Source organism: Cricetulus griseus, chromosome 2 (genome assembly GCF_003668045.3).
Source record: "Cricetulus griseus strain 17A/GY chromosome 2, alternate assembly CriGri-PICRH-1.0, whole genome shotgun sequence".
NCBI classification, from domain to species: domain Eukaryota; kingdom Metazoa; phylum Chordata; class Mammalia; order Rodentia; family Cricetidae; genus Cricetulus; species Cricetulus griseus.
Genome location: NC_048595.1, coordinates 190,781,290 through 190,806,703, shown reverse-complemented (window position 1 = coordinate 190,806,703; position 25,414 = coordinate 190,781,290). Strand labels below are relative to the sequence as shown.

The following is a 25,414-nucleotide window of genomic DNA, read 5'->3' as shown; positions in this document are numbered from 1 at the left end:
GTAGTGACCCCCAACTATAAAATTATTCTTGTTGCTACTTCATAACTGAAATCTTGCTATTGTTATTTATCATAATGTAAATATCTGTATTTTCTGACAGTGTTAGGTCACCCCTATGAAAGGGTTATTTGACCCCAGAGGGGTCGTGACCTACGGGTTGAGAACCACTGCGGTGGTACATCATATCAAACCATCGCCAAAGTCACACTGTGCCCCAAGTCTAACAGAACAGTCACAGTGCTGGGCATTGAGGCAGGATGAGAAGTGAACACCAAGCTGTGTATGGCTTCTGAGAGCACTAGGCTGCTAGACATGTCACCATGGATGTGGCTGCAAGTGAGAGGGGGAAAGCACTACTATAGGTGAGGGAAATGGAATATGCACAGGTAGAATGATCTAGAACACTCATGGCCTGTGTATCACAGTGCCAGGAAAATGTATTATTTCTCACGAAAGATAGCTTCCCAGCTGGGGAATTCCTTGGAGCGTGTTAGAAGCGTTAATGTTAATGAGTCCTAAACAATGACAAACAGGGATAGAATAAAATCAGGTTGAGCAAGCCATGGGAACAAGCCAATAAGCAGCATTCCTCCATGGCCTTTGCTTCAGGTCCCACCATCAGGTTCCTGCCTTAAGCTCCTGTCTTAACTTCCCTCGTTGATGGACTGACTAGTACCTGGAGTTGTAAGCCTAAATAAAACCTTCCCTCCCCAGGTTGCTTTTGGTCATGGTGTTCTATCACACAAAAGAATCACTAAAACACCTTCATAGCACCACCCATAAACTACATTGTAGAACTCCCATCTGTGAATCCTCTATTGCATCTAGACTAGAGGCATCCCCATCACCTACTCTTCAGGAGACAGTCTAGGAGGCCATATTGACACTTCTCTCTCCATCCTTGTCTGTGCTTCTCAACAATCATTAAATCTTCCTGGGTTATTTTGTTTTTCCTGAATCTTTTCACTTTCCTTCATTCCTAGGGCAACCAACCTTTTCAGTTTCTTGTCATTGTCCCTTGTCACATCACAGTCCAACATTTCAGAGCTAGAATAAGTTTCCCACGCTCAGTAGGTTGTTTCTTGTGCCATGTCTTTGCTTGTGAAGCTCTCTCTACCCAGAATGCCCTCAGCCTTCATTTGGCTGACTTCCTACTACCCATCAAGACAAAAGGTAGAGACTGCCTCGTTCATGATTTATCTGACCAGGCGCCGGCTTAGGAGGCACTATTTCAGGTTCTGAGCAACCATAAATGTGTTTCATGCCCTTGGCCAAGTCTCTGTGATGTTAATTCTCCAGCTATAAGACCAGCATGTGGGAACTTTTTAGAAGGGTCTCATCTGCCTCTTTCCTACAGCTTCCAGCCCTTTACCTCAGGTGAGGGTAATGGCCTTTGTGTTGTGCTTCCTTAACTCCTCTCACATCATTTGACCAAGCAGCAACTCTGTGGACATGTAGCATTTCTCCTGAGACTTGGCCTCCCTAGTGGCCAACACTTCTCTGCCTTTATAGGCTCAGTGCTTAGCCACTATAGAAAATCAACATACATTTCCTGAGGAAAAAAATGTTGCACAAAGAAAAGCTATTAGAGGTGGAGCCAAGATGTTAGCGCTCTGGCAACTCTGCTCCAGCAGCTTAGGCACTCCTAGAATTCCTCAACCATAAACTACCTCCCCTGCCCCCACTTGATTTCCTGAGTCTTTGAGGCTGGTTCTTTTTTCCTTTTCCTCTTGTTGTATACAGGCCAAAGCAAGTAAGGCCATGGCCAAGTGAGCTGGTACAAAATGAAATTAAATGCCTCTCTTGAAAATCTTGCAATTCGAGTCTATGGTTTCAAGCAGCATGCTTTGGCGATATCTTTTACAGTAGGAATTCCTCACCGATTAAGTGCGTTTTTGTCCTCACAGAGGTAAAACAGGAGTGGGAGGGACAAAGAGCAGAAAAGAGGAAATCCACATTCCATTATACGTGATGTCTTCGGAACAATAAAGAATGGTCACCTTCTCGAGAAAGGCTCTTTAAAGGTATCAATCAATTCTGAAGAAACAGGAAGCTTGGAACCCTGATCAGGATCACTCTCTTGGAACAATACACCAAGCTGGGCAAGTGAAGAGAACCCATATGGTGTTGAGTTACCCTTCTTCAGTGGCTGCAGGTATGGTGACAGTAAATTATGAAATCCCCGCTGGCAGTATGCTTACAAACAGACAAGTGACATTTACCTTGTAGTTTCTGCAGGAAGGGTTGAAGGCATTGGTTCCACAGACAAACAGAGTATCGTCATTCTTCTTGAGAAGAACTTTAATGAAATTGTGACACTCATCCTGAAACAAAATTCAAACTGGTTTAACAGAACCCACTCAGCACAAAAGCCCATTCATCACCCTGGACCATGATCCGACAACAGAAGGATCACAGTGAAGACAGGACAGTGTGCAAGGTTACAGAGCCAAGATCCCCAGTTACATGGTCAAGCACTTGCCGATCAAGCTGTTAAACAAGAAAGGACGTCCCTGATTATTTCAACAGTAAATACAAACACGGCAGGGACTGATAAACCTGTTTCTTTTATGTCACAAAAAAAAGGAAACCTCAATGCAGCAACCTCCCACCATATTAATTTTAATGCCAGATGTTCCAGGATTCCTTGAAGACACTATGTTGTTATTTGACCAAAGGTACAAAAGCCTGTGAGTCTGCTGTGCTTTTCCTGCGTGTTCCCGAAGACTGGAGGTGTCTCCTGGCCTGCAAGGTGGGTTCCTGGGACAGGTCACTAGAAGACTCAGGAGACGAGCTCTGAGTCAGTAATCCCTACTGCGCTCAGGGAGCAGTTCTAGACGCAGTCCTGGCAGCTGTCGTAAGGTTTCATCGAATTAAGTGCAAACTATTTTTGCAAATTAAAGCTTTCAATAAGTTGATGGAAAAAGCAATTACTGGGGAAAAGGGACTAGCAAGATGCATTCAAATCATAGTCTACGGCTAGAGATAACCGTCAAAAACGGGACCCGAAGTGGCAGCTGCAGGAGAAATGAAAATTGCCTACCTTATGTTTCCCCTTCATCCTGCACGTGTCTACATCAGCCTGTCTAGATTTCCATGTCAGTTTCTGCAGGGATCAAGAAAGAAATCAATTAGGGCCCAGAGCTTTGTTGCATTTGAAGTAAAAGTTCCCTAGGGGCAACTAGAGGCTGAACATTTATTTATTGAAAGCTTTCTACACCCTTTCCCCATGATTAATTCACCACGACAACAAAATATTAGAGAAGGAAAGATTTTGCTAAATTTTGAATTCTTATCTGTTCATTAAACTACATGGTGGTCTCCTTTTTGAGATGAAATTTCATGAGAAATATTCAACACAACTCGCAAATTGTGCTCATTTTGGTAAAATGTGTGTTGCCGACATTTTTGTACAGTTCAATCAGTCTTTGTAAAAATGACCTTTCCCCTAAAATATGGAAATCATTTTCTTAAGCATAAAGTGGACATTTGCTCCAGGCAGACAGGGATTTAATTCAGGTTGTGCTCCTTCGTGTAAGTTCAGGGGCGAAGTCTCCTACTTGTACTGCACAGTTTCATTAACTAAACTATTCCCATGTGGAGTCATGAGAAAAGCTTATGTGAGGCTTTATGTTTGTCTGGATGATGGTTAAATTCCAGAACCTCACCAGTCAAGTAACTTACAAGCTTCATGACGTAGAAGCATTGACATTGAGACAGGTTTTAATATGTTTCGGGGGGGGGCAGAATTTTATTTATTAAAATGGATATTTTCTTGGAAGAACATGGCCATATTTTATTAAAGGATTTTACAAATTACATAAATCCCCAACATGTATATGAACGCACTGATGAAATATGTGTTTTGGAATGTGTAATAAGCCCTCACTAACCCCTAAAGCAGACTTTATAAAAGGTGTGTTGGTATTAGTCATACCATCCCAATCACTGCATTTAAGGTACATGTTTCCTAATGACCCCATTTTAGAATGATGGTTTTAAAAACAACTTACTTTGCTACAATAAATTTCTTCTGTGTGGGATGTGTCTATATCAACAGTATAAATATGGTCCCTGTAAAAGAAAAAAATTAATACAAAGTCAAACACAAGAGTTAATACAACTCATTATCTATAGAATAAGTTTAATATGTTTGGAGCAGATAAGCCCGTGATCATATTTGTTGAAAGAAAGAAAGAAAGAAAGAAAGAAAGAAAGAAAGAAAGAAGAAAAGAAAAGAAATCAGCTGGGCAGTGGTGGTGCATGCCTCTGATCCCAGCACTCTGGAGGCAGAGACAGGCAGATATCTTGAGTTCAAGGCCAGCCTGATCTACAGAGCAAGCTCCAGGACATACAGAGCTATGCAGAGAAACCCTGTCTGGAAACAAACAAACAAACAAACAAACAAAACAAAACAAAACAAAACAAAAACAAGATATCCACATGCTAGAAAAAGGAAGAATTTAGTGAAAGAGATTATGTTGAACCACATTTGGTACTTTTGATTTATGGTGGCATCCGGTTGACATACAAAAGCTCCCATAACTATTCTCCTAATCTCAGAACTATAGAACCATGTGTACAGAGCTCAGCTGGGAAGATCTGCAGATTAATGTGGTCCAGTGACTGGAGCATAGATGGGTTCACTTTGGCTCTCAGTATCTTCAAACCCATGCACAAATCACTTGGTATTCAAATGCTACATTTGATAATTTGACAAACAAGATGGAAGAAAGGTAAAATTATTTCCAGAAGCTACCCTACCCTCTGCAAGACCACATTAATTAAAGTATAAATTACTCGAGCTAAGGTTGACACTTTGTGCCTCTGCTCACCCTCTGGTTTTGCTGAGTTTGGTTGTCTCTACAGTTTTTGCTGCCAACCTCCCCTTAGAAGGGGAGACTCGGAATCAGCAGCTCAGGTGTGGGGCTGTATTTAAACCTCCCTTCTGTGTGAACAGAGTACAAGGGTCTTTTTGTCTGGAATTCCGAAGAAAGAGAAGAAAAGAAACACACTCAATGGAGGAGGTGGGGGGCTGGCGGGGGGGAACCAAACAGCTCATTTTCCCTTGAAATAACATTGACTTTTTCTAAAATGCAGGAAGTCCTGGGGCTGGAAAATTATGCACAGCTTTAAACCAGGACCTCAGGGCTCCTGTGAAGACTTTCAAACCTCCTCATTAGTTAGAAAGAAACAGAGAAACAGAGGCTGGGGGAGAGGAAAAGAAAGCAGTTATTTGTAAGATTTATATATGATATTTGTATGTGCATATGCATATATTCAAATATATATAATTTTTGAGATGTTTGTTTACTTTGTTTTTGGAGAAAACACAACAGAGAAAAATCAAAACAGTTTCTCAAATGGAAGTAAATGGAGAAAGCAGGGGTGTTGGCTTACAGATTCCAAGGCCTGCTTCTGAACCGTGTGTATACTTGTGTGTGCGTGTTTACATTTGGCAGAAAGGACGTGTGTTTGTGTCAGGGTAGAGGAGGGGGGAGAAAGGCGCCCACTTTACCAACAGCTGGACTGGGAAGCTTCTCCCAGCTTTAGTAGGGTGCCAACATCCCTCTGCCCTTTAATTTTGAGGCCGTTTATTGGATTCGTTTATTACTTGTTTGACTTTATGATGGCGCTGTGGTCAGGTGCATTATTAGCCAGGAATTGCCTGTGACATTGGCTTTGGGTTTGAGATGATTAGAAGAAGCCTTTCCTTGCCCCCTTTCCCTTCAAAACGTAAGTAGAAGCTGAATATATGAATTGTAAATTAACCACTAATTAATATGCATTGGCAGCTCCTCAGAAAGCTCTCAGATTGCCCCCTTTTGGCATGGTCTGTTTATGTTAATTAGCAGTTTAGAGATTAAAAAGAAAGAAGAATTTACAAAGTGGATAATAATAAGGAAGAATTGGAAGGCGTTCTTGCCACCAAACCCCATCAGTCCCCAGGGTTCTGGATGGGACTTGGCTTTCGATCGCTGACACCAATTGTCTGAGAAAACTGGGAACCTTTTACAAACAATTCCATGAGCAAAATCCCCTCTGGACAGAGGCAATCTTTTTGAGTATCTCAAAGATCACATGGCCCCAGTGGATAAAGTGGGGCTTTATGGTCAGCTATAATCCTGGGTAAAGGATCATTTCTAGCTGCCCATGTGCATCCTAGGACTCATATGATGCTCTTGTATCTGAACGTAGGGACTGGAATTCAAACGGACTTAATCCTAGGACTTCCTCTTTCCCAGTCCATTGAATACCACTGAGTTGCGTTGCCATGGCTTGAGTCTCAGAGAAGGACTGAACTTTAAATCGTGTTAACGTGCTACCCAGGAACCTGGATGTCTCAGGATAGTGTTGGGAAATGTGAAATTAAAAGGAGAGGCCCTCAATACAGCAAGCACAAAACTCCTTTCGGGAGTTTTCAGAGTGTATATAGAAGGGAAGTGGCTGGGTATGGAGAAAATACAACATGTCAACGTTAAGGTGCTACAGAACTTGACCTTCAATGAACAGCAAGTCTGTCCCATTGCTTTGGAAGGGAACGAACTCCTTGTTTTCTATTCCCCCTTTTTCCTTTCCTTGAGGTAGAGAGTTCAGATGAAACTGTCTTGATTTTAATGAGCTGGAATAATGAATGCTTCTTAGGCTACACAAAACCTGGCTTCTAATGTTCCTGTTGCCCTGGGCCTGTAGTCCACACCTATGCTAAATCACTGGCTTCAAGGGCTGTCTATTACAACCATTTTTGTTTCCAGTGACTGGACTGTGAAGAGAACAATCTACAGGAGATACCCAAGTCAACCTATTTTTCACAGGTTCAATGTCTAACCATTTGTTCTGACCAGCCTTTTTTACATAATGACATAAACATAATCTCACTTTATTACATGTAGGAAATTAAGAAGGATACCAAAGAATGAGCTGCCATGCTTCCAAAGAGGTGGGTACTGAGCCCTCACTGGAATATTCTAGAATGAATACCCACAAAGGCTGTTCTCAGTCAACAGCTATTAGAAATTTATCAACTCAAGACAGAGTTTCACTTCACAGTGGGCAGCACAGGACAGGGCATGAGTGGCTATGTGGCCATCAGAGCACGGGCACTCTAGTACAAGTGCTGCAGCTTTCACTGGAGCCACTGATTTCCCATCTCTGTACCTTGGGATCCTTCTGTAGGAAGTGGGGAAAGCAGTTGACCTTTCTCATGAGGTTGTTTCTGGAATCCAGCAAACCAACATTTATGAAGCTTTGACTACATCATTGACTTGTATGGACATGCCAGCATGAGTAGGCTTTTATTGTTGTTGTTGTTTAAGTGTTCAGTGTTGCTTCTTGTAACCAAAGTGTGCTGGGCTTGGGACATTTTCATCACACTCATGGCTTTTCACTTTCTATTAGAGATTGTCACCCACATGTAAACTGTCAAGGAATCTGGTAATTGTTACTTTAGCCGCTCTGGTCCTGGGCTCACAGCCACATATGAACATCATCTGTCTTCTTCCCATCATGAAATAATTTATCTATTTAGAGCCAGGTAAGTTCCCAGAGGAACACCTCAGGATAGTCTTCCCCTGGAACGAGTTACATACCCCAAACCTGGTTGGAACTGTGGGAAATATGTTGACTCAGGCATCTCCTATGGACTGTTCTCATCATAGTTACACACCTTGTTGGAATCACCATGGACTTCCTACAAACACTGGCCTAATCTCTCACCTGGCAGAGGACACACAAAGCAAGAGAAGCTGTGGAGCATCTGAACATGGGCAGGATTAGAACAAAAGCCCCAATCCATGTGGCCCTTGTCCAAGTGGCATTCTTATCATTCCACTCTGCCTTAGGATCTAAGCACGTCCAGATGTCATTTTCCAAGGGATGAGTAGAGTTTATTATTTCTATTATTGCTATTAAATACAAAGCACTTATGAAACATAAACAGTATTGTATTTTCTCTGGTCACCACTACTGCTCTGTAAAAATAATGAAAAATATTCACTGTAAAAATACAAATAGGCCTAATAGACACACACCTCTGCACACTGTATAATACATGTTGATACATTCAAACTGATTTAACAAACAGCTACCAAGTGGCGGAGTTCTCTACTACGTACTTGGATAAATATTTGCATCAAGAAGCACAGTGGATTATTTGAGCTTTAAGCTCCAAAATATGCAATTATTCTTCCAAAAGCCCACATAAGGTTAAACAGAGAAAATCTTGAAAGAATGATTGCTTGACAAACACAAGTGACTTTTAGTTTAAATAACCTCGAGTTCTTAGAAGATACACTGGTGAGTGGGGACTGGCACCGTCAGGTCCTCTGAAGATGGGAGTGAGGAATGTCTCTTACCGAGCAGCAACGTAGAGGGTTCTGTTCATGACCATGATCATCTGGATGTCCAGCCTGTGCCTCTGCGTGGTGTTCCGTCCTGGCTTGTGGCCCACAAACACCGGATACTGTTTTGTATCTGTGAAAAGAGGAGATGTGGTAAGAGAGGGAAATGCAGATCAAGCCAAGAATCAACGGGGTAGTGTGAGGAGGGGGTGGGCCACAGAACAAAACCATGTTTAATTCAGACCATGCCACCATTTCCCATCTCTAGCAAAGCTGTTATTTCAGGAAACTGTGAAAGTGGTCCTTATGGATGATCAAGTTACATTTCAATTCCAGATGATAATAAGCCTGGTCCTAGCATTTCTAAGTGTCACCATTTCTGAGGGTTAAACTTGCTGGTCAACCCTTTGCATGGAGGTGGTGCTCTTTTTCTTCCCTAGTTTTCTTTTCATCTTTCTGTGGAGTGCTAAGCCTGAGGGGGGGCAGGCTGCCAAAGATCTTGTCTCCGGACAAAACTGTTTCAAAGCTGCCTTCCCCATCAATCACCACAAAGGCGATGTGGTCTGGAGGCGAGAGCCTTCATCCAGGAGCCAGAAGAAAAATACAGTCTCCACAGGCGCCCGGGTGGAATAATCTACCATTGAGGGCAGCCCAGCTAAGTTGGTTGGCATTCTAGGAACTGTGGGAAGTGCACTCTGGAGCTAAGCAATTGGCTAATCTCACAGAAAAGTGGGCTTTGACAGGAGATGGCCAAAGTGAGTGTAGCCAGTTGGCTGATCTGGCGTAGTCCATGAGCACATTTCTTTCCTCTAGTGCTCTTTGGCTGAGTCTGTGATGCGTAATAATATCTGACCTTTAGAAATACCTGTATCTCAACATCTCTGTGTTTCTAAACCTATAGTCTCCAGAGCATTGGCAATCCTCCAAGAAGAGGAAAGAAAGATGAGTCACATTCAAAAGGCCATGTTTTCTGGCGAGTTTTGGGGGTATAACTATGAGTGGGAAACCATTCACAGATTCATGCCTGGATGACTACACTTTAACCTTGTGGCATCTGGGCTTTCTCACAGCAGTGTGTTACTAGAGAGCTTCCATATATTTTACTCCCAAACAAGCTTGGTGTACAATTATCTTAAGCTTTTCCTTCCATGTTTCTTTAATTTCATGTACATGGTCATCATGGGGGTTGCTATGGTAACTCCTACATCTGTTATCATGCTATTGTGTACCATTAATGACTGTCAACAGCATATTAAGGCTGGGTTCCCTGTTTTAGTGGGACACCAAACATAGAAATCTTATCTTAAATGTAGATAAATGCATGGTTATTTGGTTCCCAATCCTAAGTGTGGGGAGCTTAGCTATTTCAGCAGTGATAGCATTGACCTTTGACCTATTGTCCTTTCATTATTATACATTCCAGTCTTGGCTCCTCATCTTTGCATATAAAATTATCTCCTTTTTCAGAAATTACAGCTGGAAGCTGAGCACCGGTGTAGCATTTAATATCCTTTTGGTATGTTTCACTCAGTGTTTGTTTCGGAATAATTACATAGAAAACGGTACTTGGGGAAAATGTCTTTACTTTTGCTGGAACACAATGGTCTTTTGGAGGGTAGGCAATAAAATAAGAAATTAGATGTTCTTTCTTTTGGAGCCTATCCTGGCACTTGCTCTGGAGACCAGGCTGGCCTCGAACTCACAGAGATCATCCTGCCTCTGCCTCCCGAGTGCTGGGATTAAAGGTGTGCACCACCAACACCCGGCGGATTTTCTTTCTTAAACAGAGTAAGACTTTCCTCTTTTAGGGAGTCACCCAAAGTTTTAACTATGTCAGCATATACCTTTGGCAAAAATGGGATAAATGGGATAAATCCTCTATAAATTCAAAGCTAGTCCTTCCCTGAGACTAGCAAACTTGTAAGGCTTTTTTAAAGGCTTTTTTTTTTCTCTTAGGTATTTCAAAACACCTATAGTTATTTTTTATGATGCTTTATAACATTACAGGTTACAGATGAAAACACATAACACTCTTAGTCCTCCAGTAAATTGAGATAGTATTCTCCTCTGTAGCTGGCATGAAGGCAGGAGCAGGCCTTTGTATTTAGGGGGAGACTTCATCAGGCAGCTGGAGGGGCATTTCAAAGACTTGTTGGTGTTGCTACAACTTGATGAAGCTCTTAACAGTGGCCCCATCTATGTAACTCCACCCATCTGGCCACATGTGAATGACCTGCCTCTGTCAGGAGTGCACTTTACAATTACTGAGCCTCCTCCCTGCTTCCTTTTTACTTTTGGTTAGGTTGATGCAGGCTAAAATGTCTTCAAAAGCCAGTGCCAATGAGTGAGTATGTGATACTTACAGTTGCCATGCGAAATACTGATTGGCTCAGAGTCTTCTGGGAAACCAGCCCCAGTGCTGTGTAGCAGTGTGAGACATAGCAGCAAGGCTTCTGGCCTCATAGTAGTTCAGCGGGGAGGCGTTATTTCTCTACTTCACCCTGCCAAAGAGCAAAGGAGGCTGCTTAGTTTTCATGTTTTTGTTTTTTCTTTTGCAAGTCAGCTTCATTCAGTTCCATAAAGTGCAATGGTCTTGAAGATAATTCAAGACAACAGGCTTCTGTGTTCTGCCTGATCCACAGTGAATTCACAGATTACAGCATTTTACATAAAGACAGTGCCCAGTAGCCATTGTGCCCATTGTCAGCCTGGTACACACTTTTGCAAGGTTTTTCCTTTTTTTTTTTTTGTTTGCAAAAAGCCTGACTTCCTTTGACTAAGCCATTACAGGCCATTGTGGCTACAATCTCACGATTATGAAACTCTGGATTACAAAATGTATGAACAATTGAAAGCAATATTTTTTCCTTTTCCTTTATAGAGGTCAAAAACTGCCATCTCCACATGTGGTTTTATTTGTTGCTGTTGTTTTGGCCAGTCAAGAATCTCTCAGAAATGTGATGGCATTGTCAGTAGTGAAGAATGCTGATAACAGATGATGATCTAGAATTCCAGCTTCAAAACATATGTCATACTGTGACCCAAGAACAGGTATAATATACCTCTGCCTCTAGCATGCCACACACATAATCTCATAAAACACACAACTGACCCCATTTTCTTATTTCCTATGGAACCCCTTACTTAGTTGAGTTGAGATTTTTCAACTCTTGTCTATGTCATTTTACAGTGACTTTAGACCTAAATAAAAATTACACAATCTATCTTTTATTTTAATTAAGTATAACCATACTATTTTTCTTCTTGCCTTTCCTTCCTCAAACCCCTCCTATGGCCCTCTTTCTATCAACCTCTCTTTTCTTTGCTAGACATACATATTTATATAAATACATAAGTCTAGAAATACAAACTGCTGGATCGGATTGGTGTCACTTATATTATTGATTTTAGGGCTGACCACTCTATATTAGGGGGCTTGTCCTTGGAGAAGACTAATTCTCACACTCTCTCTCATCAATGGCTAGTTGCCTGTAGTTCCCTGTCAGGGTGGAGGTACACAAATCTATTTTTAAAAAGAAGTACACCATTTCCAGTTCTGTCAAGAGAATCTGAACTGGCATCTTGGAACAGCATTGCTGATTTTTTTTAAAAAGAGAATAATATTTCTGTACATTTTCTCTGCAATGATATTGTTCTGCTCAGCTGTATTCTGTTAGAGCAGCCTTTATGTGTAGAAAGATTCTTCTATGGCTTAGATATAAAAGTCCCAGGGAGCTGCTGGATACAGTGAACACAGCCTCATGCTACAGTAAATACCACATCGTTCTCAGGAGCATTTCAAATAAGCATTGATGTATCAGGGAAATTAACGTAAAATGGGGAGTCATTTCATCTTTCTAGAGAAGCATTCTTTGAAGCAGCCTGCCAAAGATTATCTTTCCTGAACAAAGCTATTCTACAGCAGTCCATCAATCATTTAAGATTTGTGTTTAGAAATGTCAAACCTAGTAACCTAAATGTCTTTGAAAATTAATTTGGCAAACAAACTGCTAACTTACATTTTGTGGAACACCACTTACTATTAGATACCTATGTCTCTTTTCTGCATGCCAACAAAAGCATTAACAAGTCCCGGGTGCACTGTAGGTTATAATTTCACAGACACAGCTGGGTCTTAATCATTTCTTCAACTGAAAAGTGCACATTAATTAATTTGCTTTATCTCAAAAAAAAATCAAAGAGGGAAAGAAGTTGAGAGAAGAGCCTAAACAGTTCTATATCGCTATCTCTGATGCGAAGATTAAAACTGAACTTTGAATGATTACTTGTTCAAAAAAAGCAATCCATTACCCAGAGACATAGCATGTATTTACAGGACGGTTAACAACAGGTCTATTCATTCCCTTCTTTGCCAGTACTCCCTAATCTGGGGCATCTGAACACAAAGGAATGAAGCTCCGGGGTCCCCCATTTAATTCTCAAGAGCCCTGCTTGGTATGACATTAAGGGGGAGCAATTGGTAACAAGAGCAACTAAAACACAAACACAACACACATAGGCAGTTACATTTTGTGTGAGAAAACATAAGGCAAGAAGCAGCAGCAGCAACATTACTAAGGGCAGAATTACAGCATGAGTTCACAGCATGGAACAAGAATAAAGGAGACGTAGAAGGCAGAGCTGCCTTCCCTTAGAATGTTGGGAAATACATAATATATGCTTTTAAAGATTTTTTTTTCTTGACATGACTAATGAGCCTCTACCCTTCCACAACTGCATCCACCTCTGCACAAATATCCACAAGCTCATGACAAAGGCTCGCTTTTTGCTTATATCTTTAAGGCAAAATTCTCCAGCCCTGAAATTGGCCAGAAGAACAACACAGAGAAATCTGTTACACAATTATACAGCTTCTATTAACGCTCACGCAGAGTCAGCGTCACAACTCAGATATGTCACTAATGTATCGCCAGATTTACAGTTGGACTCTGCCAGCAAAGAATAGTTGTTTTCTATCTTCCGGTCATCAGGTGGTCCATGAGTTCATCACAGGGATGAACGTGGTTAAAGTTAGCCAGCCTTGTAGGACCAGTGTCTACACACATAAATGAGAGGATGCTGCTTGAGTTAAGACCACATGGGGTTGCTCCACCCACTGTCTGCAAGTCCAGATGTAGGAAATATGTGAATACTATTGGACCTGACTGTACAGATACAACTTTTGTCTGTTTTGGTACACACAATGCAATCTTCCAGCATGTCCACACCCAAAGGTTTTAATAGTGAGTGGCAATGATGTGGAAAACACGTCTTGGAAATCCTAGTGGTAGCTTTGAATAGAGGGAGGAAATAATAGTAGTAGTGGGGCTTTTCCTCATGAACAAAGTTAATTTCTATGAAGGTTCAGGAATCCCTTAAAAAAAAACCACATTTTCTACTGACATCATAGGGATTTTTAACGATAATCCATAATTCACACTGTCATTAATTATTAGAGGAAGGGACATGCTAATAGTATAACTATAGGCAACTCAGTCAGGCTGGCTGGCTCTCAGTTTTGTCACCAATAAAATGAAAGGACAGGAAATTTAATGGATTCTAAAAGCCTTCAAGGTTGAGGCTGTACTCTTGTGAAGCTGCAGAAGAAGGAAAGAAGTCTGGTCTCCAAGTCAATCATGGTAACGGGACTCCTCTCTTCCTCCAGTTCCTCCTGACTGTTCCCAGTGTGTGGAGCGAGAACTGTAGAGACAATCTGCATGCCCATGTGTGGCACTGTGTGATGAACAGGAGGGGTGGGAAAAAACCTTCTAGCATCACACTAGGGCAGCAGTTCTCAACCTGTGGGTCATGACCCTTTTGGAGTAGAAGGACTCTTTCACAGGGGTCACCTAAGACCATCAGAAAACACAGATATTTACATTATGATTCATAACAGTAGCCAAATTACAGTTACAAAGTAGCAATCAGAACAATTTTATGATTTGGGTTACCACAACATGAAAAACTGTATTAAAGGGTCGAATCATTGTGAAGGTTTAGAACCACTGATCTAGTAGAAGGCTGTGTTCGCATTTCATCTGCTGGTGCCAATAACCACCAGCAGGCCATGTTGCCTCATCTCAACATCAGGGTCAAATGTGAGGCTGATAAACACTTCTAATGTCCCCAGAGACAGTGCTACTGTCAGCATTTAAGCATATTCAGTGTTTAACTGGTATTTACACTGAGCATAATCACATAATTATGGCAATCCTGATGGACAGGCCTTACCATGCCCACATAAGGAAACTGAGGCCCAGGCAGGTAGGAGACTAAGTTACATTTCTAGACAGCACACAGTAAACATCTACAGCACATTAGGAAAATGTAACAGCACAATAATCAAAGCGGAGAGCTAGCTCTCAAATCCAGATCTGTGTGATGTCTTTCCTAGGACATCAAGGAGGGGTAACAGAAAAGGATAAGGGAAGGCATAAGTAGAAACTTCACTTAAGGTAATAACCAAATACTGGTTGATGTATCTTTGCTTACATGGATACAGCAGCTGAAAGTCCCTAATGGCTTTAGTCATAAAAATCCATAAACTGAGCACACAGTCACCCTCCAACATGTAGGCACTCAGGTACACTCCACTTTATGGGCCTGTGATCACAGGCCTAAGGTGATGGAAAGATGCAAATGCTTCTCCACCACTGATTTAGGAGGAATTGATTATGTCAGGACACCGCTGTTGTGTTAAGTGGGACCACTCAAGGTCCCTCCTTCCTGGCTCCCTTGACTGTGATGTTTTATAGTCAGATGCTTCAGAAAAAGTAGTGTCTTTTGTTAAGGGCAAGAATGAGGCTGTCTGCACAGAATGGATACCTCTCGAGCCAGAGAGGAACCTACACCCATAGAGAGGTGGGGAAACAGGTGTTTGTGCAGAAAACCCAGCTCACTGAATGCTGGAGACATGTCAGAGATTGCAACTGCTGATTATTCTCACACTAGAAGAAAACGTAATGAATTAATGAGTGTTTAAATTGTAGGTGTCCTTCACTGACCTGGCCAACCCTACTTCAAGGACTGCAGGCAGCACGAGAAGGATGCTGCTGTGTGCAGGATGTGCAGCTGGGTAAAGAAAGAACACTTCCCAAATGAAATTAGAAACAACTTGGGCCCATTGATTGTGGTAGAAATGGTCACAGTATGCAGGCTTCGGGGGACCGTGAGCTAGAACCACATGCCCAGTGATGTTTGCAGTAAGAGATAAGGGTTGCAGAGTAGGAGAAAATAGCTCAAGACTCAATAAAGCATCAACCTCTTAATACAGCATCATTTCTCTTCTTCTTAGCCATTAACAGAGACATAAAAGTACTCAGTTTAGAGGGAAGGGAAATGCCACAGACCTAACTTCAACACATTTTGGAGACCAGTGATGGCATTCAATGGAGGGTTGCAATAAATATTGACTGTGTATAATAGATGGTCCATTTCAGGTCTGAAACCACGGGGCACAAAAGCACAGAAAAGCAGCTGTGAATTCAGTAATACTTGTAGAAAATTTTCTTTCTTTTTTTTTTTTTCATAAAGGCTGGTAAGATGAGAAGAGGGCATGCTGTGGCTTCTCTCTTATATACTTGCTTTCCCCCAAACACACACCCTGAGCCTTCAATGGACTTTGCTTAGATGCGTCAGACAGAATCTATGGGCTCATTTGGTCTCTGTCACTGTAGGCATGATCTCCCCAGGCCTGAAAACACTGAGGCAAGAGATCTTGATCTTGGAAATCAGCAAGGCCCAACCCTGTGTGCCCATTAGCATACACAGCTTTTTGCCATTCCAGTCTCTTTTAAACTTTAAAAAATATTGCTGAACTCAAATATCTGCTCCAGCTGCAGAAACAAACATTCCTTTCATCTCACTCTTAAGAAAACTGAGACCCCAAGAAGTGGGGTCATTTGCCAAAGACAGAACTTAAGGAAAGTGGCAAAGCCAGGCAGCAGTTGAGGGCTCCTGTTCCTCCGTGGAGCTCTCCCAACATGACGCTGCCTTCTGAAAGAGAGCCAAAATTCATTCATTTCTCCTTGGCTTGTTGCCTGATGTTCATTTGATTTTCATCTCACTGACTCTGTTTTCTACCAGGAGCCAGGCACGGTGCAGAGATGCTGACGTGGGGATGGGAACCCCGCGAATATGCCCTAGTCCTCTCCCGTGTCATGGATAGGTCTGAAACCTCTTGGCATTGCACCAAAATAGAACACAAATGCAACAACAACTTCTCCGAAGTAGTTAAGGTTTTTACCTTGGCCGTGGGTGTTGCTGAGGTTAAGTGGAGTGAGAAGACGGGCAGAGTTTGGGGAGAGCCCAGGGAGACTTTGTGATCCTTACTGTTCTCCGAGTTCAGACAGATGTAAGGAGCATGCCAAGGCAGCAAGCAGACAACTCCATGCTGATTGGACTTTGAAACACTCAGTTTGGCCCAATTCTTGTACCAGAGGAAAATTTGCTTAAGGAAAGTCAAACATTTGTCCAATGTAATGGATGAATTTTTTTCCCATTTCACCAAATGCTTAAAAGTATTGTAACTCAAAATGAAGACTGTGTCTGATGGCTTTCTTCTAAGGGTGTGACAGAAGAAAGAGTGAGGGCTGTTCTAAGGGACAAACTCAAGATGTCATTATGAGTGGCCAGAGCTGAGCATGTGGGTCATTTTACATCAGGCTCCCTAATTTTCTGTACTTTTTAAAAATTTCAGTAAAAGTGAAACACAGTAGGTCTAAGGCACTTTCCCCAGCTGCCTAGAAGAGCATGTGTAGAATAACTTGAGAGGAGAAAACCAGAGACTCAGTGACTAGAGCTTTTTCTTGGTCTGTGTTAGCATGCAGGAAAGGTGTATACTAAAATAAAGCAATCTCTATGTTCTGTTAGTTTATTCTATTTTCTCTCAGTATAGTTAATAGAGAACAGAAACCCTAAGCCACAATTCTAACCTCCCGACCCTTCCTCTCCCTGGCCTGCAGGGTTCCCATCCTGTGGGGAGGTGTTCTTTCCTCACTTTAGAATGGGTATCAACTTCAAACATGGCTTAGAAGAAATCCAAACAAGCAGAGAAACACCACACCACCCCCTCAGTCACCAATGACTCTACCAATCATAGATGGCTGAAGCTTTGAAATTCTATAAACCCTTATTGTTTTCTTGCTTTCTGTCTTTGTTAAAACAGTCTCAATATTAGGGATAGTGCAGAGCGTTTCTCTTGCGGGCAAGTCCTTGGGTGCTAGCTGCCTCTGCCTCCCTGCCTTCCATTCTCTGACTCTGCAATGATGCTCTGATGCTCGCCAAAGGCCAAAAATAGAATGTATAATTGACTAATGGCTTCTGATTGTACAAAAAGAGACATAATATCATTACAGAGACTGTTCCCTAATAGAGCATCCCTCTCAGTAAGGTCTCGACGCTCACAAGAGTCTTTTAATGTCTGGGCATGACCACACACACCTACAAACAGAACAAATGAGATTGAAACACTGTTTCCCAGATTTACCTACATTCCTGTGGATACTTAACTTTTTTTCAAAGTCTGCTTCCTGTGCTAATGATGGGGGGGGTCCGCAAGCCCACACATTTAAACCTACTCTTGAATTGGGGAGGTACTGCCAACTTTGCCTAAGTTAATATCATTTTCACTGACTGTGTTCATGTATTTTACACATAAAACAATGACTCATGAGGTTGGCGTTATTTACTGAGAGCAAAGTAACCAAGGACTTTCCCAAAGGCAGTTATCAATTTGCTTTGGGGTGGAGGAAAAGCATGTGCTAGCTGCCCAAATTGGAGTCAACTCCGGTCATGCCACTCCTTAAAATGTTCAATCAATTATTTTTTTGTTGTAAATAAGAAGTCCTACCTTCAAAATCAATAATTATTCCCAAACATCCTGAATAAATTCTTCCTTAAGGCCAATGAATGTGAGTTCCAGGAAGTCGGGGCTTTGTTTAAACATCTCCATGACCTAAAGATGTGCTTCTCTTCATAGGTGACTTAGAGGTCAGAACACAGATCCAGGGTTACAGTCATGTTTATTGGAAAGTGACAGAGCATATCAAAGTGGTCAGCTTCTGGACAAGCCATTTTGGTGTTGCCAGCTGTTCTTAAATCTGTCTCAACTCTCCTTAAGTTAAAAGGAAAACAAGATTTGCTTCCCCCTACTCTTGTGTACGCGGCATGCTTCTCTGGAAACACAGGCACACGGCTTCTTATTGGCAACCACAGACAAAACAAGTCTCCTGAAAGCCAAAAAGTCTTCCCTACTCACTTGGCATCACCATTTGACTTGAACTAGCATGAGGCCAGTTGTTTACTGTCTTTAGAGCAAATGTTTACACATTTCCCTGAAAAACTATTAGTAGGTTTAATTTTGCTACACATTGCTGCAGACCTGATTTGAGTATCTGTCCCTTTGCTGATTTCCTATCACCTGTTAAATTTTAAATTCTGAAACATATGCTTTCTGAAGCTTAAAAAACAGAGGCCCTGGAAGAGAGTGAAAACAGAGTAAAAAGGGAATGTTCTCAGGACAGGGTTGTCAACATGGTGTTGCTGAGACAGCACCCTCTCTGATCATCACATGGCATCTTGTGAAATCTTCAGAGAATTATAAAGAACCTCTAAACTGATTTATTTTTTTCTAATGTCACATTATCCTTCAGGGATCATTCAGTGATTAGAAATTGCTCAGAGAGTAGTATCTTCTTAATTTCTTCTATTCTGTGTTTTTATTAGCAGGTTTCCAGGCTTCCACAAAAGGAACAAGGCTCTCAAAGAAGGTATCATTTTGGTAGGGAGGATTTTAAAGTGTCCTATCAGAATGCAATGACTAACCAACAGAAGTGGCTGCTTCCCTAGGCTTGGCACACCTCTGCTTGGGTGAGCTTCACTTTCTCTCCAATCTGACCTCAAGCACGCAGTGTTCAACTCTCCTTCTTTTGTACATATCCCAGGCTTCTCTGTAATGTTGGTGATAGCTGTTCCCAAGCAATGTCCATGAAGACATTAATAATCTCTTTCCCCTATGGGATAATGAAGCAATAGCCTTTTCCAGGGACAGCCAGCATCTGGATGGCGGTGGCTGGCCAGGAGTAGCTTCTTTGTTGTACATTAAATTTTCAAACGCCTTCAAATTTCATGTCTTTTCTCTCCCCCACCCCACCACTCCATTGCTGCCCCATTCTTTTTGTAAAACCAGAAGTTACTGAACTAGGAAATAAAAAGGAGAAGTTGGAATTTTGGATTCACAGGATCTTTTTAGTGGACAACATGGGCTTGGAAGACACACATGCTCTCACCCTGTCTGGGTTACTTTTATATTACACTGTCTTGAAATATCCTCTGCCAAAGAAATTGGCCATTAGTTTTCAACTAAGCTTCAGACAAATTCTGAGGATAAGGGCAAATACAGTCCCATTCTTTGCAAAATGACCACAAGAATGGTCTCTATTCTCATTGCTGTTAAAGACCTTGCTATTCTCTGAGTTTCTTGAGCTGTGCCTCTACAGTCCTCCTGGCTCTCAGCACTGTCTTCCAGGCTCCTAGGCTCCCACTTAAAGCTTCTGGCTGCTTTTCTAGTCCTGAGCCCAAGACTTTTCCATATTCCTCCAAACAAAACAAACAGATCCACCAAACAAAACAAACAGATCCGCCAAACAAAAACAAAAAACAATGCAGTTGCATCTGTAACAGTAATAGCCCACTTTCCAGTACCAACTTTTATCTTAACTTAGCTGTTTTTCTATTGCTGTGATAAGCTACCATGACCAAGGCAACTTACAAAAGGAAGTGTTTAATTTTAGTCTTACAGTTTCAGAGAGTGAGAGTCCAGGATGGTGTATCAAAGTCATAGCAGAAAGAACAGCTGAGAGCTTACATCTTGATCTATAAATTGGATTCAGAGAAAGAGAAACTCAAAATAGCTTAGTCTTTTGAAACCTCAAAGCTTGCTCCTAGTGACATAATTCCTCCAACAAGACCACACGTCTTTATTCTTCCTAAATAGTTCCACTAACTGGGGACAAGTATTCAAATATATGAGTCTATGAATGTCATTGTCATTCAGGCCACCATACTCCCTTCTCTTTCCACTCATCATCTCTTGCCTTTCTAAGTGGACATTGAGTATCAGGCACAATGGTACTCAATTTTAACTATGAAGTAAAACTAGAGGCAACTGGTTAATATCATATAACCTGGACATGAAGTTAATTACTGTAGTTCAAATTACCTGGAGAGAAGATAACACATGATTATCACCAATTAACCCTTCAATCAAAGGGGCAATCACGATTCTTATAAGTAATAGCACAAGAGACAATCACTGTAATTAGAATCTCTGCTGAAGAGTTCCAAATAGGAGAAAAAGTGAAATTGTCCCATAAGCTTGTATATGATAGACAGAGACCAAATTAATGTGCGAGGGTCAAATAAAAGAGAAATGATAAATCAGAGAATATGGGACACCTGGTAGCAGAAGAGCCAGGCTCGTCCCCTTCTTGCAGCAGGAAGATTCAAAGCAAACAGTGGCTTGCTTTATTTTGAGAGAAGATAGAGGCACATGTCACGGGAAAAGGGATTGGGAGACTCTGATGCCCTGGCTACTGGGAAACAAAGGTCCACCTGGGTTTCTGGGCTTTCCCTGGTAAGGACTGGAGTGTCAGAACAGATAGACAGGACTCCACGGCTGTGGAACTTGGAGGTGAACCATGCATGAATATTATTTCAGCAAGGAGATAGCCCAGGTTCACTTTGAATAACTAAAAGACTAAGAATAACAACAGTCTTCCTGTTTAGTTAACAGAGTCTTCATCTCGCCAAAGAGTGGGGAGAAAAGTCACCCTCAAGTGTGACCCAAGAATAGACATATGTACTCTTCATACATCTATGTAATCAGCTTTTTCCAGGGCACCAAGGCATGAAATAAAGGCTAAGCATTCTCTAGGATCTTCAATGCTGAGAGAGAGCAGATGCCACATGAAGCTTGGACGAGATTTCCATCTTGTTGCAAGTGAGGGGCAGAGGGATGTCTCTCCTTCCAAGGTAATGAGAATCGTTATCAGTGACAGTTCCACTCTTTGAAAGTAATTTCATTCCAAAGGCACATTACTTTTGTATCTCATGGATTATTCTCACAGTGTCTGGGGAGTTACCAGCAAGAATATGAGGCATGAGAAAGCACTGTGCAAGCGTGTAAACATTGAATGGAGGTGTCATTCTCAATATTCAATAAAGCACAGAAACTGCCTTTGGTAGCAGTTCACTGCATTTGTTCAGTCCCTCATCCAGTCCAGTTGATCCAGACAAGCTGCTGGAAGGGAGGGGAAGTAGGGAAGACCAGCCAGGGTCTCTGCAAGCATTCTGTTCTTAGAAAGCCTCCTCACAACCAAGGCAGATGGCGTTTAAATAGCTGCAGCTATACTGCAAGAGTAAAAAGACTGAGAGACACCAACCAGGTATTGACTTGGGTCTCAAATGCACACTCCATTGTCCAGTTCCCTATCTTCAGCTACAATCTTCTTACCCTAACCCAACCCCCTCACCATCTTGATTTCTGCAGGGGCTATCTAATCGGTCTTCCTTCAGTTTAACTTCTACACAACAACTAGAGGTCTTAAAAAAAGAAAGGAAAGAAAAACAACAACATAAATGGCATCGTGCCCTGCCTTGTACAAAGCTTCATATTCCATTCACAACAAAATTAAAACCCCCAACCCTGAGTACAAAAGGTATCACTTGCCTCCCTGCCTTTTAACATTCCATTCCACAAGTTTCCATGTGCTCCAACCCACTCTGTCTTGCCTTCCTCAAAGGCCGCTCTGTGCGGACTTGCTGTCCCTCTCTTCTGAAGGACCACACACCAGGGTTTATGGAAATAGCTCACTGCCAGTGAGTTAAAACATCACATCTTCAGATAGACCCTCCTTGGCCTCCAAAATAGCTTCGCACCTTTTTGACTTTCAGTCCTAATTTTTGCAATAGATTTGAACCTAGATGGTCTTTTCATATTTATATTCTCATTTGCCACTGTCTGTCGCTCTCTTACTAGAATATAAGGTCCACATGGGCATATTTGCTGTACTTATCACTGCCGCCCCTCATTCTAGAAAAGTCTAATGTACCAAAAAATTCTTGAAAGATACTCACTGAATAATGAGTAACTATTACTCCAGACTGTCTTTGAAAGATTACTGTTAAGACAAAGAAAAGAAGGGCTGTGGAAGGCAAAGATAGGAATTTTCAGCTATCTGAAGAGCAACCTTGAAGTCAGTTCTGGGATGACACTAAGAGTGATGAGTAGCAACTGTGAGGAAATAGCTTTTGTGGGGAAGAGAGAGGGATTTCCCACAGTCCCAGGAACATGAACAGGAGTTGGCCAACATTAGGGTACAGTGGGTCCAGGTGAGTAGATGGACAGAAGAAATAGTATCCATGGGACCCAGACAGAGGACTTGGAGCCAGATTACACAACATTTATGGTCTCTGTGGAGAGCTTGCTTGCCTATGGTTCTCACATCCTCTGACAACCTTCCTCCCACATCCTGGGAAAGTACTGCTTGGAGCAGGAAGCCACGGCGGGTCCAGCAAAGACTCTCTGGGCAGCTGCTTTCCTCTGGCTCTGTTGATGAAATAATGTCCCTAGAATCAAAAGACCCAAAGTCCTCAGGCTTTGGCCAAGTGTCGCTCATCCCAATTTTCTGTCTGGCCAGCAAGTATGGTTATGGGTCAAAAGTCAAAACACACTTGCAGAGAGAGAGAGAGAGAGAGAGAGAGAGAGAGGTCAATACCGTCATTAGAAACATGGCTATGGCCTGATGTCCCTGAGGTTGGGGACCTACAGCATCCACGTAATCCCACTTCATTTCAGTCTAGGTAGCTGGGTCCTGAAGGACGGTGGGTGTGTGGCCTTCCAGGAATGTCAGCCACTGGCTTGATGTTGAGATTGAATTGTCATTGACAAACAGACCCCAAGAGCTGATTTAACTTCATTCTCGTCTCAAATCCCTTCCCAGTGACTCATAACTTTCTCCTGACATCACAACAGCTGGGCCAGCCAGCTGGAGAGAAGACATCCAGATGTTGCTGGCTGGAGCTCCAGGGGCTCTGAACTCTCATTCATACTGTCCTCTCAGACTGTCTCAGTGGGCCATGGGGTTAGGTGTTTCCCTCTCCCCATGTGGGTGGGAAGAGCAATTCTGTTCGACCGCTTTCATCCTTTAGCACACAAGTGTGTGAAACAGTACACAGCAGCTATTCTTTGTCTGCAGTTTCAGGATGTTTTATTTTGGGGCGGGGGGCAGATCTCTGCCCAGTCCTTCTGCAGAAGGTAGAAGAGATACCCTGGCCAGAATGTACCACCCACCCTGAGGCATGGGCCTCACACACAGACCTCAGTTACAGTATGTACGAAAGACTGGGAAGTTGCGGGGGCGGGGGGGGCAGGGAAAAGAAAAAGATCATCTCTTATTGGGAGAAAAATAATCCTAGAACAAAGACTTCCTTATTGTGCTAATATAAATTTGCGCTAGTTGATTGTTTTCAAAAGTATGAAATATGTGTGTAAAATCCCCATTCAGAGTAGCTTGCTTGGACAAAAATTATACACATTGTTAGCTGTTGGTTTGGTTTGAGTATCTTTGAATATTTTTAAATTTCAATATAAGAAATCCTACAATGACTGTAAAAGGGGCTATTTTTGTTAATGAAAATTGAAATGCAAGCCAAGACTGAATGATTTTTAAAAAACGTGTTGTGCATATTTGTTCCAATATGTAAGCATTTAGGAACAGTGTCTCTGAGGGAGGACAACAAAGGGTCACAGGGAGAATGAAATACACTTTTTAAATTGCATTCTTTTTATGAGTTGTATGGGGGTGGATTCTCACACTTTTGGGGGTGTGTGGAACAAACCTAGCTATTACTATATTTACAATAAAACTCCCCACAACTTCATCTCCAGAGGCAAACCTGAAATTTTAGCCCAATAATAAGTATCTGCCAATTCTCCACCCCCAGAATCCTTTCAGCCTCTTGTATGTTACATGAATGGTTGCCTCATATCAAGTCTGCCTCTATAAATGTGGCCAACTTAGAAAGGCGGAGCACAGTGAAATCCAAGGCAAAAAATCAGTAAGCTCAAGGCAAATGTTCTCTCTATTTTTCCCCAAAATAGGGCATTACTACTTTATGTGGGGTTTCCCCTCTCCTCTTTCTGAATGTCTATTTCTGCACACATGCCTGTCCCATGATTTCTAACTTCACTATCTTTTTCTCACTTGCCTCCTGTGCCGAGGAGGGGGAGATCAAATCCATTATTTTTGGAAATATACCCAAAGGACACTTGCTGTTTAGAAGCTGAATGGATGCCCTTTCTCTGGGAGAGTCTTTGTAGAGTGGCCCAAGGCTACTGAGCTAACCAAGGCAGTGTAGAGTGGTACCCGTGGTGTGGGGATATGATCACCAAGAGTATCCTCCATGCTAGCCTTCACCTGTCTGAATGTCAAGAGCAAGATGACACCTTGCCTGTTTTTTCACTTGTCCCATTCACAAACATTGAACTGGACACTAGGAAGCATGAAGGTTTACTTCCTCTTTTCTTGGCATCCATGCTCTTCATGGCTAAGTCCCCTCCATTAACTCTGAAATTGCTTCTCTCATGCAGTGGGTCACAGAGTTCAAGCTCTCACTGTGGTAGGACACAGTTTCTTATTCCAGTTTTAACTCCAGCTTGAAACTTGGAGGCAAGTGATGTCCCTGAGATGTGGCCTTTCTCTTTTCCTTATACCACTAGATAAACTACCATGTCCATAACCAATCACAGACGGCTGCAATGTGGTCAGTTTAAACCTCTGCCTTCCAAACTGGCCCGCACATTACAGCTGCTTGGAGAGCTTCTAAAAGTAAAAGCATCTATACAACATACCCAGAGATGGCAACTTAACTGGCCTGGCAGTGTAACCTGGGCTTTAGAACTTTTAGCAGATCCCCAGGGGCTTCTACTAGTAAACAGATCCAGTTTGGGAACTTCTAACACATACACAAAGGGTATCCAAACTCAAATCCTAATTCCTTCCACTGCCAAGCTT

At 42.1% G+C, this 25,414-nt stretch overlaps 1 protein-coding gene across 1 annotated transcript in view; it reads right to left on the bottom strand.

Annotated features, from left to right (window-relative positions):
• Positions 1–25,414, bottom strand: part of Sema6a (semaphorin 6A) — a 121,528-nt gene that overhangs the window by 48,139 nt on the left and 47,975 nt on the right. The window contains exons 2-6 of the mRNA XM_027400875.2: positions 10,703–10,840; positions 8,355–8,472; positions 4,014–4,074; positions 3,044–3,106; positions 2,223–2,324 (exon numbers count right to left, since the gene is read on the bottom strand). Of these exons, the coding sequence (XP_027256676.1) occupies positions 2,223–2,324; positions 3,044–3,106; positions 4,014–4,074; positions 8,355–8,472; positions 10,703–10,802 (444 nt within the window). The 5' untranslated portion in view covers positions 10,803–10,840. The remainder of the gene's footprint in view (positions 1–2,222; positions 2,325–3,043; positions 3,107–4,013; positions 4,075–8,354; positions 8,473–10,702; positions 10,841–25,414) is intronic.